At 36.6% G+C, this 20242-nt stretch overlaps 1 protein-coding gene across 1 annotated transcript in view; it reads right to left on the reverse strand.

Moving 5' to 3' along the window:
* CERS6 (ceramide synthase 6) overlaps positions 1 to 20242 on the reverse strand; it is a 318341-nt gene that overhangs the window by 222182 nt on the left and 75917 nt on the right. The window contains exons 2-3 of the mRNA XM_044669814.1: positions 17189 to 17294; positions 11371 to 11501 (exon numbers count right to left, since the gene is read on the reverse strand). Of these exons, the coding sequence (XP_044525749.1) occupies positions 11371 to 11501; positions 17189 to 17294 (237 nt within the window). The remainder of the gene's footprint in view (positions 1 to 11370; positions 11502 to 17188; positions 17295 to 20242) is intronic.

Genomic DNA, 20242 nt, shown 5'->3' on the forward strand with positions numbered 1-20242 from the left:
CTCTCTCTCTCTCTCTCTCTCTCTCTCTCTCTCTCTCTCCCACCTATTTCCCTCTTATCTCTAACTATTGTAGTTTCCTCTTAAAAAATGCAATATTGTATGCACCTGTAGTTAGAAGATCTTTAGAAGTATAAGGTAATTATGTTAAATAATCAATTGGGGAAACTAGTCTCCCAAAGGATTACAGTGGGAATTGTGAAGATGGGATTAACACTCCTCTTCTTACTTTTAAATTTAATCAACCAAAAGCAAAAACACCCATACTTAAGTAAAATAGGAAAGGTCCACAAACCACCCACTAAAGTGGTTTACACCTCCAGGAGCCACTGACTTCCCCCACTGGGCAGTGCTAAGCAAATTTAAGAACTCCAATTGGTCCCCATAAAGTGGAGGAAAGGACAGGAAGTGACGCAAAGAAAGGTCTTTAAAACAGGCCGAAATTTCCTGTTGGAAGATCTTCAGGCTGAATCTGGAGTGGGGAGGACCAGGGACTCTGGTAAGACTACTCTTGGATCTTCTCCTTTTAGAGCCACTGCTTGGATGAGTGAAAAGCAGACTCATTTCCTAGCTTCTGAAGAGATTATTTTCCAGATAAGCCTACCAATCTTGGAGGAGACCATATGGTTATTCACCACCAGGCCCTCTGGCTGAGAGTCCTCCAGCTGAGGACTGCCTGGGTTAGGCCTGGAGCTGGAGCAAATATTTAGTGTCTTAGGTTTGTTATCTTACTCTACTCTCTTTCACATTTCTCTACTTTCATTCTTCCTCTCTTTTTTATAAAGCTGCTAAAAAGTCATTTTGACTTGAGCTATATTAATTATTTTTAAATCAGCAACCACATTCTCTTATATGTAGTCCAATGATAAATTTTATCCCTACACAGGTGATATGGCTAAATTTTGAATACAGAAAGGTGAGTGGCCTTAGTAGGAAATATAGTAGGAAATATAATGCAAAAACTCCATGCTACTGCTAGCAAACACACAGAAAAAGTCAGGTGGAAAGGAAGAGGGGAAAGAGAAAGAGTGTGAGCAAATGGGGAGAGATGAAGAACCTGCCTACCAACCAGCAAAACAACAAGAAGAAAGTAGGCTATATAGATTAGTTTATTCTTAATAATCTAAAATAGGTTATTCTTGGATGATGGGGGAGGAATTGGGGAGGGAAGCACAGAATGATACATTAAAAAAAAAAAAAAGAAATGTAGCAGCTATGGAGTGGTACTAAAATCTCAGCCTGAGAAAGGAGCTATTTGTCCTTGGACTGGGATGTACATCTTTCTAACAAAGTTGGTGAAACCCACTAACTTCTTTTTTTTTTTTTTTTTTTTTAATTTTAAACCCTTAACTTCTGTGTATTGACTTATAGGTGGAAGATTGGTAAGGGTAGGCAATGGGGGTCAAGTGACTTGCCCAGGGTCACACAGCTGGGAAGTGTCTGAGGCCGGATTTGAACCTAGGACCTCCTGTCTCTAGGCCTAGCTCTCAATCCACTGAGCTACCCAGATGCACCCCCCCACTAACTTCTAACTTTAGTATCCGAACATTTTTCTTTATTAAACAGTTACCTCCTTTACTAGTCTCAACTTCAACAGAAATGCCTTAGCTAAAACATCAACACTAAAAAAAGACTTTTTTCCTAACTCATACCTCTCAAAGGCAATCCTGTGTATTCAATATCTTTTTTGCTAACTGGAAATCTTGGCATTGTAGGTATTCTCTCTACAGCAACTTTGTTTTTTCAATAGCCCTGGTCTTTCTTTAGTCCACATTCCCCTTATCTAAACATGAGGCATACATATAGAAGTCTTTCCAATCACATAGCACTATACTAAAGGCTCTGGGGTTCTTAATGCCAATTTAGATGGTATTCTTTTTCTTGTGGTAGCCCAAGCTGACACCTGTGTGTTTCTCCTTTAAAAAGTATTTGATTTTATTGTAAAATAAGCTTTCTTTTTATTCCCCTTCTAAAAACAGAACAAATACAATAATATAAAGAACTAATGTATAACTAGGACTTAAATATCATTTTAAGTTTTGCAAAGTGATATATATATATATATAAATATATATATAAATGTACATAAACATTTAAATAGACACATATATGTATATATGTACTTAAGGGTTAAAATATGGGTTTTACAAAATAATAGAGCAGCTTTTAATAATTCATGTTTTAATGAGAATATAGTAGAGTTGTAAATTAATATTATCCCTTTAAGCCAGAGAAAAGAAAACTTGTAACAGCTTTTAATAATTAACAATTTAGTTTAATTAAAATAGAGATAGTAAAAGAACATAGTAAAGGAGGGAAAGATAGAAAAGAGGAAAGAGAGATTATTAATATTTTACCCTATAAATATACCTAAAATTCCTAATATTACCTCTAACTGTCTTTCTGAGGATAGCTTCTTCTTGCCTGGCAAACACCAGGCCTATCTAACCTACACTATCTATAAATTATTCACTAATTCCCTAACTCCCTAAAATAATGGATAGCCACCACTTACTCACTCCTTCAATCAGTTTTCTATAGCAATCCAAACTCTCAGTAGCCAACTGACAACAGATCCTTGCCTCAGAGACAGACCTCCTGCTCTCTAGAGATCCCAGAGGCAAAAAGTCCTTTAAAGGCTAAAGCCAAAAGCTCTTTCAGTAAGCTCAGTCCCACCTTTATATTCCAGCAAATAAAAGCCAACCCACACTACCAGTAATCAACCCCCAACTTCCCTGCAACTGCCAGCCCTAACTGCCAGCAACTGATCCACCAACTGTCAGCAACTGACTCTCCTAACTGTCAGCAAATGACATTGGCTCAAAAGAGGGCTCCCCAGTCCCACTTCCTGTCACTGTGGGCTGGTTAATCCCTATACATCTTTATGGTCCCCTGTTAAATTAAAAAAATAAATAAAGAATTCCTTTTTACAGTACATATTCTCATTTGATCCATAAGGTACCAGCGTCTCAGGAGAAGAAGGAATTCTTAATCATAGCAATCCCAAAACAAGAAAACTAAATTAGATCATAAGCTTAAAGAAAGGAATTTAAGTGGCACAATGAATGGAGTATTTGTCCTGGAGTGCAAAAGATGCCAGTTCAAATTCACTTCAGACATTTACTAATGATATCCTGGGTAAATTGTTTAAACTCAATCTCAATTTCCTTGCCTATAAAACTAGAATAGAAGCAACCACCTTATAAGGTTGGTCTGAGAGTCAAAGGAGATGATATATGTAATATAATGACTATCAAAACATAAACAAAAAGATTACTGAAAGGAGTTTGGCCATTCAGGTAATGTCTTTCCTGGAGAATAAATAATGCAATGTGCCTCCTTTTTCTCAGCAGAGACACAGGAACTGAGAGGGTGGAATGGTGCATATGTTTTCAGGACCAGTCACTATATTGTCTGTTTCTTGTTCGTTCATTTCAATTATGTTCAATTGTTTGTGACCCCATTTGGAGTTTTCTTGGCCAAGATACTGGAGTGGTTTGCCATTTCCTTCTCTAGTTCATTTTACAGATGACAAAACTAAGGCAAACTGGATTAAATGACTTGCTGGGGTCACACACCTATAGAGTATCTGAGACTGGATTTGAACTCTGGAAAATGAATTTTCCTGTCTCCAAGTCGGCACTCTATTTACTAGGTCAAGTAGTGTGTAAATGGAATTAACTCTAGCCCATTCATAGTCAAACTCTATTCACCCTAGGCATAGAGATGATGTCATCCTCACCTCCCTTAGTGGGGAGGGGAGATGGGTTACCCACACATGACATGAAGTAACAAATCAAGAACAAGGGACTGCCCTTTGGGCAGTCCAAATCATTGTAGAGACTGCCATTTGTCCACTTGAATTAGAGGTGGACCCACGGGAAGTGACGAAAGACACTATTTCTTTAAGTATGTTGGTTACTTCCTATTGAGGAGTTCCCACTTTGAGGAGACCTCAGGCAGCTTCTACTCAGAATGGTCATGTAGGTAAGTTAGGCTGACTTTCTTGGCCTACCTAGGCCGCTTCCAAACTGCCTTAAGTAGGCACTAGCCTATCTGGTTGCTAAGCCTTGTGGCTTGCAGCTTCATTTATTTAGCCTTTTAACCTTCTCTCTCTGTCCAGGCCTCTGCAAGCCTGGACTAGCCTCTCCCTCACTCTATTTCCCTACCTTTTACCCTCCTAACTGTAAATAAACTACCTTAAACCCAGTGCTGACTTGGGTCTAATTTAATTACGGAATCAACCTGAATTGTTGATTCCTGGTGGCCACACTTTAAATATATATCTATAATATATATTCTGAAATTAGCATGATACAAAATAAAACCAAAATGGACCCCCTCTCATCACCTGTATTTAATAAAAATTCCCAGGGCAGCCATCTCTTCATTTCCCATCAGAATGCATTCCTTTAGATTTCTCCATCATGTTATAAGGGGATTTTAGGATGTAATAAGGGAATCTGCAGGATGTAATATGGGGCTGAACCTAGGGGTAATAGCTGGTAGGAATAGGGAATAAGGCAAGGCAAGGGACCTAAGGCTGGAGGTAATCAAGGGACTAGGCTATAGGTAGTAGCTGGTTGCAACTGAGGATAGGCACTGTATATGGGGGTTTGTGAATGCCTAAGGCAATATAGTGGATGAGGAAGGTACAATAGTGAAGGTTGGTAGTTGAGGTGGTAGGAGAAATAAGGGAATGTCTGAGTTTAGGGAATATAAACACTGAGGTACCAAGGGTTGCAAGGGAGAGGATGAGTTAATCTAAAGCAGGCAACAGCAGCAGGGAAACACAGACTGGATACTCAGGTTAGAGACAAAACACTGAAGGGAAATAGACTGAGCCCTTCAAGTAAAAGGACACTTTACAGAGCTAGGTTAGAGCCAGCCAAGAACAGCTTGAAACTGACTTGAGGTTTTAGTCAGTTTCACAGGAAGGGACTAGAAGGAAGTACTGAAGTTACACTTCCTTCAAAATGGATACCCTCAGCTTCCCTCAAACTCCAGAGAGTATGTTATTCCTCTCTCTCTTCCTCCCTCTCTTATTAATCAACTAATAAAGTAGCCAAAAGGTCTTGATTAAATACAAACAGGGTTTATTGTCTTCTAGGATAGATTGGCAGGGTAAAGGTTACAAGGTAGCCCTAACAGCCGCTTAGAGAAAGCTTCAGGTGGGGGAAGGGAAGCAGGAACTTGAGACTGTGTAGCCCAGCTTACTTCAGCCTCAAAAGGATTTGTAATCAAAGGGGTAGGAAATCTGGATACAATGATTCAATAAGGTAAATTTGCAACAAGGGTAAGCCCTATTTGACTAAGCTATCACAGATTTGAACTAACTCTCAGAACTACTCTCCTTTCCAAACTTCTCAGACACTCAGGTAGGGAAAATGAAGGTGGGAATAAGGTAGGGCAGGGAGATTCAAAGGAATTAGCTAAACTAACAATTTAAAAAGAAAAGCTGCAAAATATAGGCCAGGTTTCAATCTAAAGAAGGAGCTCAGATGGACCCTGACTCTCTCCACGAGTTCCCAGGACCAACTGTCCTTTTCCCAAGATTCTAAAACCCTCCTTAACTGACAGAAGATTCTGCAAAGCAGTTAAGCCCCCTTTCTGCACCACAATCATGAACCATTTTTCTCCCACCCCAACCTAACCCTGCTGCTTTTCAGCTTCCTTTTATGCAATGTCTTTTCTATTTAGATTGTGAATTCTTTAAGGACAGGGACTCTCTTTTTGCTTGTATTTGTATTCACAGTGCTTAGGCTAGTGCTCAAATACTTAAGACATATTTGTTAACTGACAGTAAGAAGACATAGAGAGACAGCTGGGTGGCTCAATGGACTGAGAGCCAGGCTTAAAGACAAGAGGTCGTGGGTTCAAATATGACCTCAGGAACTTACTACCTGTGTGATTCATGGCAAGTCATTTAACTTCCATTGCTAGCCCTTACAGTTCTGCCTTAGAATCAATAGTAATTCTAAAACAGAAGGCAAGAGCTTATAAACATTTTTTTAAAAGGCATAGAGAAATAGTGGCAGACAAGAAAACAACATCAAAAGAGATAACATATATAGCATCCTTTATAAATCAAAATGCTATATAAAATTTTCTTATTATTAATAAAATATTACCCCTTGTTGAATTCACTTATTGCCTTCCACATTCTTCCTTGTCTTCAATAAATAAATAGGAAAAAAATTATGCCTGACATTGAAATATCTAAATTCTTTTTGCTGCCTTATCTCAAGTTATAACCTAAAGAAAAATAGAAAAGACAAACTGTCTTGTAAGTTAATTCTGATTCAAATTTCTTCCTTTAAAAATGCTACTCTCTTGTATTAGTACATTGAGATAATCACGGGGCTGACTAGAATAATTCTCTACTACACTGAAGTGGAATCTTTATGGAGAATAGAACTTTGTTCCTAATTTTACAAAGGCATCTTCAAATATTTGGTTCTAATTTTTCCTTGAATTGATGTTTAGTATTAAGTAAAGCAAATCAGTTTCATATTCACATGGTTTTCTCCACATGATTTAGAATGTTGCATGAGAAATCTCTCTAAAACTCAGGGGGAAACAGCTTGAATGAGAATTCTACATGGCATCACTTGCTAACTTGTGACACAAAAAAATACTGCAAGACAAACAAAATTTGTGAGCAGAAATATGATACCAAAAAAGAGGTAACTACTTCTTCTGAGACTTTGGTTTTGCTACTCACTATTTAACCTTTATTATTTTTTTAAAAATCTTTATGTGCTGTCTTTATGTATAAAATCAATACTAAGTATCAGTTTCAAGGCAGAAGAGTGGTAAGATCTAGGCAAAATGAGGTTTAAATGACTTGCCCAGGCTCACACAGTTAGAAAATATCTGAGGCCTGATCTGAACCCAGAACCTCCTGTCTCTAATCCTCGGGTTCTTTCCACTATTTAGCCTTTATATAAATGCTATAAAATAACTGGTGGAGGAAGATGTCAAAGTTTTGGCAGTCTGAAGGCATTCTGTCTACAAAGCAGCATCCTTCATTTTGAACCTTCTAAAATTTCTCCCATGTATTCCTACAGTTTTATAAATTTCTCCTTTTTTCTCCTTTGAAAAATCTCTATTTCAGTTGTCAAAAAGGATGTGAGCACTTGTAGAAGAATATGCATCAAAATTGACAAGGCAGTGAATGAGGGAGAGTAGGCAGAAAGGAAAAAATGCTTCTCATCAATGTCTCAGCACATTGCTCATTGAACAACTCCTGCTAAGTTCCTCTGCATTATGGTGCCAAATGCCAGCCAGGTCAGCAATCATTTCCAGCACTTAATAAATCATTGTTGAATTGAAAACAAACAAACACACATACACACACATACTTCTGAAACTCCAGGATCACTGAAAGACTGAAATTCAATTTCCTTGAAAGAAGTTAATATTTTTATCATGAATTTTGTTTACTGAAGAGAAAAAAATGCTGATCTTTTATACTTGATTTCAGTATCTTAGCCCATAATTTGCTTTTGAATGGTGACTAACACAACTGCTAGAGCAACTTTAGGAGAAATCCTCTACTATATGAGCTTGTGCTTCATTCCTAAGAAAAAAAAGTATGGCATGATTATTATTAAAAAGTTATGGTTCACATTCACTCCCCTCTCTATACTATATTTTTATCTATCTTCTTCATTAGTCAACTCAACTCCATGACCACCCTTTCTATATTTTTGCCTTTTGTACTACTTCCCAATCTTTAATACTTTCTCTTCACCTTGGAAGTAGCTTAAGTAGGTAGTTGTGTTATCAAACTGGCACAAAGAGCAAGTTGGCACACAGCAAAACGGGTTACATATTTATCAAAATCTTTCTCAAAAATGTGAAAATTCATTCATCCAAAATTCCATAGGTACACATTATTGAAGAGTACTGCATTAAATTCTATAAGCAATAAGACATAGTCACTAACTTCAAGGAACTTAAACTATATTGGAGACTGAAGATATACAAAAGTGAAAATTTAAAGAAACAAAGCAGTATATATGATTCATTGTCAAAGAAGTGTTCCAGAAAAGAGGGTTTGGAGGAAGGAGAAATATAGCTTCAGAGGAGAAAAAAAGCCTTGAGGGGAACCCTGAAGGACTGGGAGAATATAAATGAGAAAGAAAGACAAAGGCAATCCTAATGGGAGACACTGGCATTCAAATTAATTAAATTCAACAAGCATTTCTTTTATGTCATTCACAAGACACTGCCATAAAATAGAGATGGCTCCAGCCCTCATGATCTTATATTCAAAGACAGTAAACAATATATACAAATACATTTAGTTGGGGAGGAAAAGAAGGAGGTAGCTATTTGAAGAAGATATAATACCCATCATTTCTTATGGTATAACAAAAGATTCACAGACTATTGAAAGAGATGGACTAGTTCAGTTCCTACCAGGCATGAATGGGGTCTGTAAAATTCCTAACAAATGGTCCTCTAGCCTCTGCTTAAAGACCTTCAGTGATAGAAAACTAACTCTTCATCTAGGTGACCCATTCCATTTTTTGAATAGCTGTAATTGTTAGTTAGTTTTGCAGGAAATTGAACTGAGATTCCCTCTATAACTTCTACCCATTGATCTTAAGTTTTATTGTGTATGCCCAGCTAGAACAGGTCTATCACTTTTTACTTTCTACATTGCAGATATAATTTCCATTATCCACTATGGTTTCTCCCTGCTACTAAAGTCAAGTAGAACCACTTAGATTTTATCAACATAGGAGAGATGTTTAAAGTAGTTGTTTAGGAAGAATGATCTGACAGTAGGATACAGGGCAAAATAGAAAAGTGTTATGATTATAATTCTCTGGATACTGTATATTAATTCATATTTATTTATTAAGTAGTCAAGTTTGGAGTTAGAGAGATAGTCACATAATCACCTGGTCCTGCCTAGCTAATCTGAGTTTGACTCACTTGTCTCTGTTTACTAGCCAAAAGCCAAAGGCAGTAGCGCCAAGAAAAATCTCCAAACCAAGTGTACTCTCCTTCCTCAAACCATTCTCTTAAAATTCCCAGTGATGTGACTCCTTCTGGGTCTCTCTAGTTGGACAGATTGACCTCAGTCTAGGTCAGAGACCAATCTTCCAGGTGCCAGGAGTCAAGGGAACAAGAGGCAAGTCTCTTCAAAAATGTCAGGGAGCCAGGAGGCCTCTGGTGTCCTCCCATAGTATGCCTAGCCAATCAAAGGGTGGGGTTGATACTGACTAAAATGGGTTTTCAAAACTCCTTTTAAAAAAAAGGAAGGAGAGTAGTTAGAAGGGAGTAGCTGGAAGTAGGGAAATCAGGAGACTGGTTCATTACAAAAAATCTGATAAAGTATTAATAGTGGGAACAATGGAAAGGAAGGAAAGGAATAAATGAGGAAGGCAGATCAATAATCAATAGAACCTAGTGACTGCCTGGATACAACTGGTGTTCAAAAAAAAAAAAGAAGTAATTTAGGGAAGAGAAAGAAGCAAAAGAAATGGTTAAAAAAAGTAACCACTTGACCAAAGAGTTGAAGAGAAAGGTTGTGAGCTTACTCACTTGGAATAATCTAAGATTTATTCCAGTTTTAGATTTATGATCCTATGACTAGAGGGGTTCTTTGGATAGGAATAAGAGTTTAAAAGGAGGTAAGAAAGACATAAGACCATGGGTACTAGCAGATATGGAGATATGATTAGAGACACAACAGGTGTAAATATTTTATTAGCAAGAAAAAGTTGTGTACAGAGTCTATATACTCAAGGAAGTTAGAAGTTAGAAGAAAGGGAGGGTGGGCATAAAGGCTAGAGGAAGAAATACATACACTGAAGTATATAAGGCCCAACCTAAATAATCTAAATATAGTATCAGTGTGATAATACCAATAGATACTCTAGTTATTGAACACTTAAGCAGAAAGCAGGATTCCTGAGCCTTAGGGATGGCAGTGGCAACGGTGCAGGGTACTGTTTGCTTTTTTGGTATACATTTTGTCCATGGCTAATGTGGAATTGTTTCACATGATAGTACATGTATAGTCTATATCAAATTGTTTGCCTTTTCAGGCAGTGCAAAGGAGAGGAAGAAAGGAAGGGAGAGAAGAATCAAAGTCTTAAAATATAAATGTTGGGAAATTGTTTTACATGTAATTGTATAAAAATAAAAATAAACAACTTATGTACAAAAAAAAAAAAGAGGATAGGATGGAATCTATGGTTCCAGTCCTGGGGGGGGGGGGTCTATGGTTATATTGATGTGTTTCTAATTCACTCTTCTTTAAAATTAAATTTCACTTGAAACATTAGATTTCAACTGCTGAAATACTTTTCTGGCATAATTGAAAGCCAAACCTTGAGGCACAAACACCTGTCAGTTTGAAAAGGCATCTCTGACTTGAAATAGAAAGAGCTTCTATCTCATTAGAGTTGGAATTGACAGAACTATTGTTTAAATTATCAAGTATGGGGGCAAAGTCTCCCAAGGAGAGAATTTTTAGAGTAAGGATCAGTAGTACCTTCCAGGAATGGAGCAAACTTCACTGCAGTTAAAGACTAAACTTGGTAACTTTTCTTAGTAACTTTCCGGGTCCATGAATAGACTTGATGCCTTAACACTTCTCACCAATTTCTTTATTTTTGGTGAGATAATAGTTTCTTGGGTATGAGTATATCATAAAAATCACAAAACAAAAGGAACCTTTAAAAGACGTATAGCCCATTCCCATCTTCTGGCAATATCAAATTCAACTCAGAAAAATAGCAGTCTTTCTTTCCTTAAACTCTCCAGAGAACAGGATGCTACAATATACATTGATATTTGTTAGATTCCAACATCTCACAACTCTTACAATCAAGAATTTTTTTCCTCTTTTTTAAACCAGGTCTCTTCCACTGCAATGTAAGGTTCTTTAGTTCGTCATCCCCTTCTTTTCTCCAAAAAAGTTTAATTCACTCTATTTCAAGGTACAGATAACTAGAGATTAGTCATTGCCACACTTCCTTGTCACTTTCTTGTTTTGAGTTACTTCATTAATTAATCAACAAACATTTATAAAGAACTTAAAAACCATACAAAACTTACAATATTTGGTTGAGACACTCTTCTGATCTACATTGCCTGATTTTTTTGGGGGGGAATAGATCCTTAATATTTATTGGATGGTTTTTCTTTCTAAAAAGTAGCTATAAATGGAATGAACCTGTTAATTACATACTTGTGCTCTACACATGGTAGGTGCTTAATAAATAATTGTCAGATTGAACTGACCTTAAGAACTCAGAGAGGCTCCCTGAAGGTGAAACAAAAAGAGCATTTAAAAGTTCACCTAAGAAATATATTCCAGAGCACCATAGAATGAGACCAACTACTTACATGCTCTCACAGAACCTAGTAAGAGTGCTGGGCTTCTCCTGGTTGCGTCTCTGTCGAAACCAGCGCTGAATACTGCGAACATCCCAATCTAACTGCTTAGAAAGGCCTTCCAGTCTCTTTTCATCTGGATGCTACAAGACAAGAATTAAGAAAATTGTCATCAATCTATTTTTCAACTTTATGTATTCCCCTTAAGTAATTATAAACACCCTTAATTTGATCATTTATTAGATGTTTATTTAGCATACCTTTGAAAAAAACTTCATCATAACCTTATTAATAAATAATTTTTATGCAAAAAAAAAACTCAAACAAGATCAGCTTCCCTTAAAATAAAAAATGCCAGTGTTTCACTTTTCTCCTACTAATCCTAAATCTGTGAAGGAGAATATCAAAGAATTAAATATATAGATGAATGAATGGGAAGACAGATAAAATAGTTTCAGGGCCCCACCATTGTCTCCCTAGTAAAAGTCAAACCATTGCTCAGCATTCAATATCCTTTAAGGCATTGCCTGCAAAATACCTTATAGTTTTATCAATCCTCTCTACCAATTCTAATCCAATGAAACAAATTATTTCCAATATATCCTAAATTCTCTTATCTCCTTAACAAGTACTAGCAAACTGGAGAAATACTGGGAAGTGTAAGTTTCAGCATTTCTTAAAACTTGTAGCATAATTTATACAATATGTATCATACATGTACTATATTGTATATATTGTACTACATCCATTTATTCAACATCACAGGCATGTATTGGTGATTCTTATTGAAATAAAGAAGGATGAACTTTCAAGAGATTTTCTATTTGGAAACGTTTTACAAAATTTGCAAAATTTCTATTTGGAAACCATTTGAAAAATATAATATCATTCCTTTCCTCTTCTTCCAGATTAGAAAGGGGATTAACTAGAGCAAGCCAAAGACAAAGGACTTTGGTTTTCCTATAAACGCTATCACTAAAGAGTTGAAGGACAACCAAGTATGTATTTTTGTTTGCCTTGATTTTCCCACCTTTTAAATATAGATGATGCCTATTCTACTTCACAGTTTCAGAAAGCTGCCATAAGAAGATAAAACAGTAAATGGTGTATGTAGTATTGGGGGAAAACAAGTAAAAAGGGTTTTTTTATTGTTATGATTATTTAGTTATTTTCTCCAGTGTGAATTATAGCCCTCCTATGTCCAGTGCCATTGAATTCTTGTTGGTGACAAGCAAAGAAACAAAAAACAACTAGCCTATAGGGTTAGTTTGGGAAAAGATCTCACAAGGAAACAAAAAAGGAGATAGATAAATTTCGATGTGGGTAAAGATAAGGTTATGTATTTAAAGATAAAAAACATTCGAACTATCAGTATTCTCTAGTGGCTCAGAGACTTCATGAAGACCTAATCTTCACAATTCTTGCCTTAGAATGATTAGCTGTGATCTGAGCAAATCATTTAACCTCTCTCAGCCTTGGTTTCCTCATTTGTTTAATGGGGATAGTAACTGTACTTAACCCCACACAGTTGTTATAATGATCAAATGAGATAACCCACAAAACATTTTGCAAACCTTAAAAGTACTATGTAAATTCTATTTATTTATCATATGCAAAATCAACAGTTTATAAGCAAAGCTAATAAAATAAAGCAAAAGAATCCTTTTCTTATGCAATGCCACATCATTTTTTGCCACAACCAAAAAAATATAGACAGAAATTAGAGATTTATAAAAGTACAGTTAAAAAGACTAGGATAGAAGGAAGTATGATCACTATATGAAAGGCTTAATAAAACGACAAGGAATCCAAGCTAGATAGGCAAGGAAGGGCTTATAGTCATTGATGGCCAGGATAACATAAACTTATTTATCAAATTCCAAAATAGTAGGAAGTTTCTTTACATCCCTGAAAATTCAAGTGAGGTAAGCTTGAAATTAATTTTTTTTAAAAAAACCTATTATCTCTATTATCCTCACAAATTTGTATGTAATAAGTAAATAAAAGTGAATTTTAAAAGAGTTATGTGGTCAAATAGAGGATTGACAAAGTCAGAAACATCTAACAAGAGTAGCTGGGTGATAACCTCACCTTTGAGGATGGTGACAGGAAGGACAACTATCTCCTCCCCAAAAAGAATCCCTTTTGGCCTCCATAAACAAGAGAATACTGAATTAAATATCCCAAAAGCCTAATAATGCAGTATGGAAGTTTTTATCTCATAGCAGTAGAAATGGAATTTCTTAGCCTAAAGAGAATAGACACAGGCTGTAAATACAAATAGGTTTAAGAAAGGTTTAAATAAATTCATAGATATGGATAAATTCATTTCAATAATGTGTTGACTATCCGATACTACAGTTGGCAAGCCATCTAATTACATATCATATTCAAGTATACTCTATGTCTTTTCCAAGGTGTCCACTTCAGGGGGGGGGGGTCTTCCTCTAGATTTCTGACATTTCACAGATGACAAAAGAACATATGGGATATATGTCAGTCATCTCTCACTTGGACTAGATGGTCATATCACCCTTTAGTCTGAAGATATTATACACACACACACACACACACACACACATATATATATATATATTACTTTTCCTGTCAATTCATATCTATGCAGATGATTCCTAGATTTTCATAACCAGTTTCCATCTCTTTCCTGACTTCCAGTATTTCAACAATTTGCCTGCTGGAAGAATGATGAAGTATTCTTTTAAGTATTTACTATATGCAATGCAATTAATAAATGCTTCTCAAACTGAATTGAATTTATGCATAATGTATTACATATTCTTCCACCCAATTTTCAATTGGCCTTTGAATAATCCATGATGAGTTTTTAAAATAAGATAGTAATGTACTAGTTTTCATCTGATGAAGAAGGAAAAAAATTTCTAAAATATTGAGGCTTACTTCCCACTAGCCAATTTCGCCTTTCCACAAAAATACTGCCACTATCAAAGACAGAATACTAGATGATGAAATTTTCCATTTTATGTAGCAGTTCTTATGCTTTTATGATATTAATGTCAAATTTATATAGAAACTTTCTCCAGGAGACTTTAACTCATCATCTTCTCCAGATTCATCCCTTTATCTAACCTGTTTAGGGAAGACACTGAAAGATTTAAGAAAGAGCAGTCCCAATTTTTCCTGCAAGTTGGAATATTTAAAATGGAAGGCTCTTGTTTTAAAGTATATGACAACTTCAAAAGGAGTCACCTTGGAAACACAGTAAAATATGATCACTGAAATTAACTTAGAGCAAATATTCTCCAGAGCAGCCAGCCTGGCTGCAAAATCTCTTTACTAACCTTTGTATTAAAAATTATTCTGAAAACTATAGTAAACAACAGGCAAGAGAAATAAAATCTCTTTTGCATGTTTCCTATAGGAATAAATGTTTGCAGAAAATATGTTTTATTGTCCATTTGGAAGACTGAATGCTTACTGCATTATAATACCTTACATAAAGTGAATTCAAATGTGCTGTGATCACATTTTAAAAGGAGTCTAGCAATGCCCTCCGTGTATCTGTTCTGGTGACAAAAATATGTATTTTTCTGAGCCAATTTGACATGCCACATAAACATTTTTCTTTAAATTTTCTTTAGGATTTCTTTAAATTTTCCACTCTATGAACCCTAAAGAATATACAAGTTAATATTTTTGTAATAAATTTGCTTTTTATAGATTGTCACTTAGAAAAAGACTAAAAATCATTCCCACAACGTTTTCAAGAACTTTTTTCCTGCATTTTCATTTATCTAATTTCTTTATTCTCCCAGATGAAAAATTTAGAAATACTGGACAGTTTCTTATACTCTTTTAGGAAAATGGCCTTCATGTTTTAAAAGAATCACCTCAGAAAACCTTTTCAGGTCCTTTCTAACATGAATATGAGAGTAAGTTGTTCAGATAATCAGTAACTGTGAATATCAAGTAAGGAGTGAAATTTGTTAGACTGTCAATATCTGATTAAACAGCCTCCATAAGTCCCATAAAACAAAGGGGGGGAAATGAGTCTGCTCAGTATCTGAAATACAACATTCACTAAAGAAAATGTCCTTCTTTCACTAAAGAAAAAAATCCTTCTGAACAAAAAATTTTAGTTCATTTATTCAATGTTCTGTATAGCAATAGTTAATGAGAGTTATTAAAATTATATGTAACATGTGAGCATTCTTTTTTGTTGTGTTGCTGTTCTAAGTTGTTTTTAACCTGGGATGTTGGGTTAATTCAAGTCTTAATCAGGTGTCTGGAAAGATTTGGATAATTTCTGACACTATAAATTAAAATGAATACTTTTTATCTTGGCAAAAAAAATTATATGTAACATGGCCTTTGGCTTCAGGGAGCGAACAATCTCTCAAAATGATTGACACACAAATAGCTATAATATAAAATATAGCCTGATTAAGTATGTAAAGGAGATATAAACAAACTGTTATGGAAAGTTCAAGGAAACAAAACCTTCCTATTAGTGTCTCCAATAATTTGAAGAGCTTCTACTTGGAAGGGAAAGTGGATATGTCTTATTTTAACCTGATAGGACAATGCTAGGAGTCATGTGTGGAAGTGGCAAAGAAACAGATTAAGGCTCAATGTAAGGAAAAACTTCCATAAAGTTGTCCAGAAGTAGAACTGGCTGCTTCCAAAAAAAATAAGTTCTGTTTCACTCAAGGTCTCCCAGTAGGGACACTGGGTGACCACTTGGGGAAACCGTAAGAAGGATTCTGGCTCAGGCCTGGGTTGCCCTAGATGGCCTCTGAGATCACCACCAGCTGTGAGATTTTGTGAATCTCTAATTCCTCTCTGCTTACATATGATCAGGATCTTTCCTGTCTTTATCTTTTTTCTTACTAGTATTGAGTACTTCAAGCTCTTTTACTTCTTTCTTATCTATTTTTAGAACCATTCCTCCCCGTCTTGATTTTTATCTTTTTTCCCCTGATCCTCCCAGCTGCTAGTCCCTTTAACTCCCTCAAAATTACCTTATATTTATTTTGTCAATATTTTGCATATGTTTATGTATCAACATAGTCTCCCTCAGTAGAATTTGAAGTGCCTTCAGTGCTTTAGGGCAGGAACTATTTCATTTCTATCTCTGTATCAACAGCATCTTGTGCAATGCCTTACTTAGAGAAGGTGCTTAATAAATCCTTCTTTGAAGAATGATAACCACAATTTTGGGGTTACTTGCCCCATGTAGCTTCTGTGCTCAACTTCTTTTTGCTATGTCTCTGGTTATCCAGCAACGTTTAATATTCTTTTATTTTTGCCACCCTTTTTTTTGCCTTGTTTTCTCTATACCTTCCATTCAATATAAAAATGAAGTTTACTCTTCCAGCCTGTTTTTGAGAAGTCCAAGAAAAGTCATTGCTATCACTACCAATGTAATTTTTTCCACACGAGCGAATTTTTTTATTCTGCTTCCATTCAGACACATATAAAGGAATACAAACAACACAGGCTTCATATCTCTCATTAGATGTCACATGAAAATAAAAAAAGGAACAGAATATGACTTGTCACTGACAAAGCAGAAGGATTATTCAGGGATGGGTGAACAGATTGTTTTTTTTGCACTCTGAGAGTGAACAAACAAGCTCTTAACACTTTACACACTTATTGATTTTCTACCCTTTTTGGTCAAGGCATTAATTCCCCTTGATAAATTATATTTTGCAATGTGAATACACTTTTGAGCAACATATTTGCCTAGCACAATGTTGAACACATGAAAGGGGTTCAACAAATATCTGTTTACTGATTTTGGTAATTTGGTAATAGTGGCAACTAACACCATTAGCAAATATCATACCTTGGTAATTGCAGTGAAGACCTTTTCGAGAATGGCATTAGGCTGGGCTTTCTGTGGTCCATTGGCCTGGATGTTAAGCCCTAAGGCACATGGTTTAGCTATGAATCTAAAAAAGATAAAAGAACAGACATTATATTTACCTGTAAGTACACTGAATGCAGTTCAGCAAGAGTATTCCATTTTCTTCATAATTCACTCAACTTTATATTTACAACCCCACAAAGATATGTATGTGTATGTATATCTGTGTATGTATATATATAGTGATTAAAATCTATATAGTGATCACATTTACATAGTGATTAAAAAATAATGTCCATTCATATTGTTCTCCAGGCCTTCAACAATGATGGAGAAATTTCCTTTACAGATTGCTTGACTTTATATGAGACCTACCAGATGGACATCACCACTTTGATTAAAAAGTAGCAAACCAGTGGGACATATATAATATATGCTGTGGTTCCCTAAAGATATAGTTCAATGCAACATTTATTAAGCACCTACTGCATGTTATGTCTCTGGACTAGGTGAAAGACAAAAAAATTAAAAACAGGCTGTGCCAGAAGCTTACTTTCTACTGGGAGTGGGGAATGGGGTAAACACCAACATGTAAACAAGTAAATAAAATAAAAGATAAATTGTGAAGAAAGAAGCAAATTATAACTAGAAGAATAAAGAAAGGCTTCCCATAAGAGATAACCTCAGAGCTAAACTTTGAAAAAAGGAGGAAGTGAGAGAGGTAACTTGAGGTCTTCATTCCATGGTGACTGGTCCTACTGAGTCTAGCCCAGTGGCATGATTATGACAGTAATGGTCCCAGTTTCTCAGAACCCTGTGTGACTCTCACAATGATAACATGAAACAAGTTCTGAGATATGTCCTCCAAAAGAAGCAAAGGGGCTGATTTTCCACAAAATTATTCATTGGATCAAAGACCAAAATGATTTTTTCTCAGGGACTCCCTTGCCTTCTTGGGGAGGAGGGAACAAATCTCTCTGCTGTTATCAGTATTCTTTGATCACTTTAAAACCTTATCTATCTAGCTGTGTGACCCTGGGCAAGTCACTTGACCCCCATTGCCTACCCTTACCAGTCTTCTGCCTTGGAGCCAATACTCAGTATTGACTCCAAGACTGAAGGTAAGGGTTTAAAAAAAAAAAAAAAAACCTTATCTATAAGTTCCTCATCACTTATGCAATGGACCAGAGGTACCCATTTTTCCATTTGCTCCCACTTTTCTATCTTACTTACATTCAATGAGTTCTAAAAGTATGAAAGAAGAGTTTCCCCTCACATTTCTAGATGTTGAGGGAAACCCCCAAGGGTGATAGGGGAGGGGTCAGTACATATGAAATATTTGGCATAATCTAGAAAAGATAACATTTCTACTGAAATAATGCTCACCAGGGAAGAATTTGTTCCAAGTTCTCCTTAATATTTCACTTTGAATAGGATTCAAAGCTTAAGGAACTATAAATTCTTTTATTCCAGAAAACACTTATTTGTAAAATTTCTTATTGGTGCTTAAGGTATACCCAGTCTGAGATAAGATCACAGATCCATCTAAGTGCTGAAGTGTATATATAGTGCAGACCCAAAGCAGCAACTTCTATGTAAATTGTTTCTAGCAGCTTTCCATATTCTGAGGCTCTCCCTGGTCCCCAGTCCTTAGGATGATAACCCTAATTCCTCAGGGAGAATTCTATAATTTCCTGGAAACAGAGTGTTGTGATTCATTGTGGAGTGACCTTTCACTGAAGAAATCAAAAGATGAAAGATTTAGATGGAGAAAAGGTTGTCTTTCCACACATTAGTTTGTATTCTACAAAGAACTAAGTGTAAAACTTTAAAAGCTCTAAGATAGTGACATTTTAATTACTAGGTATTTTGCTTTGTGGAAGGAAGAATTCCCTGAGAGCAGGGTCAGGTTTTTTTTTTAATTGTTTTATTTGGGGGGAGAATGAGAGAGAGGATTGATTTTTGAATCCCCAGAACCTTGGAGAGCACCCAATACACACTAGGAGTTTAATAAATATGTGGGGATTGACATATAAATCGACTAGTCCCCTTTTTCCCCGCTTTGAGAGGCTGCATGACACAGTAGAAAAAATGCTGAATTTTGAAGTCAGAGTTTGTTACTGCCACTTACTACTTTGTGTGACTTTGGGCAAATAATTTAAATCTCTCTGAACCAAAGTTGGCTAAATTGTAAAATGAACAAGATGGTCTCTTCCAGTACTAAATCTGTGAATCTAGGTCTTTACTTGAATTTCAGGACACTTGATTCATTACCAAGTTTTATCAAATTAGGATACATTTATTAGTCCTGTAAAAAGCTATTAAGAATGTAGATTGTGGACTTCCGGTTAAGATGGCGGCAGAGTAAGGAGCAGCTGCTCCATCTCTCCTGACCGAACCACACAGGACCCCTCAAGGGGAAATAAAAACGAGTCCAGAGGAACGAAGGAACCCCACAACAGGGCGCAGCATTGAAGGTACGCAGAATCGGGGCATTTCCACACTTTAAAGGGGTGAAACAGTTCACACTAAAACACGAGAGGAAGAAGCCCCTCCCCCACCCCCCACACCGCACAAGCGGGTAAACAGGACTGGGGCAACCAGAAAATCACTGGCAGCCCCTGAGCCCGTACCTGTGCGCTGCAAGACAAGGGACCCCAGGTGGATGGGACTCTCCCTGAGCGCCCACGTGGGTGAAGGCACCGCCTCCGGCTGGGACAAAGGCCCCTAAAACTCGGCCTTTCCCAAGCACTGAAGGCATCGCCTCAGGTGTGAATAAAGATCTCCAGCCCACGGACTTTCACTACCTTCTGCCTGGGTGAAAGCAGGGCCCTAAGAGCATCAGGGCAGGCAAAGGCAGTGCCCTAGGCTTGAATAACGATCTCCAGCCCAGGCTTGGACCTCCAGTGAGGACCCGGTGCAGACCTGAGCACAGCTGTGGAAGCAGCCCCAAAAACTGCTGAAGGAACCTCGGGCAGAGGGGCAGACCGGGAACTACCAGGAGGCCTGACCCCGAGGACAAGGAGACCGGAG

This window comes from Gracilinanus agilis, chromosome 3 (genome assembly GCF_016433145.1).
Source record: "Gracilinanus agilis isolate LMUSP501 chromosome 3, AgileGrace, whole genome shotgun sequence".
NCBI lineage: Eukaryota > Metazoa > Chordata > Mammalia > Didelphimorphia > Didelphidae > Gracilinanus > Gracilinanus agilis.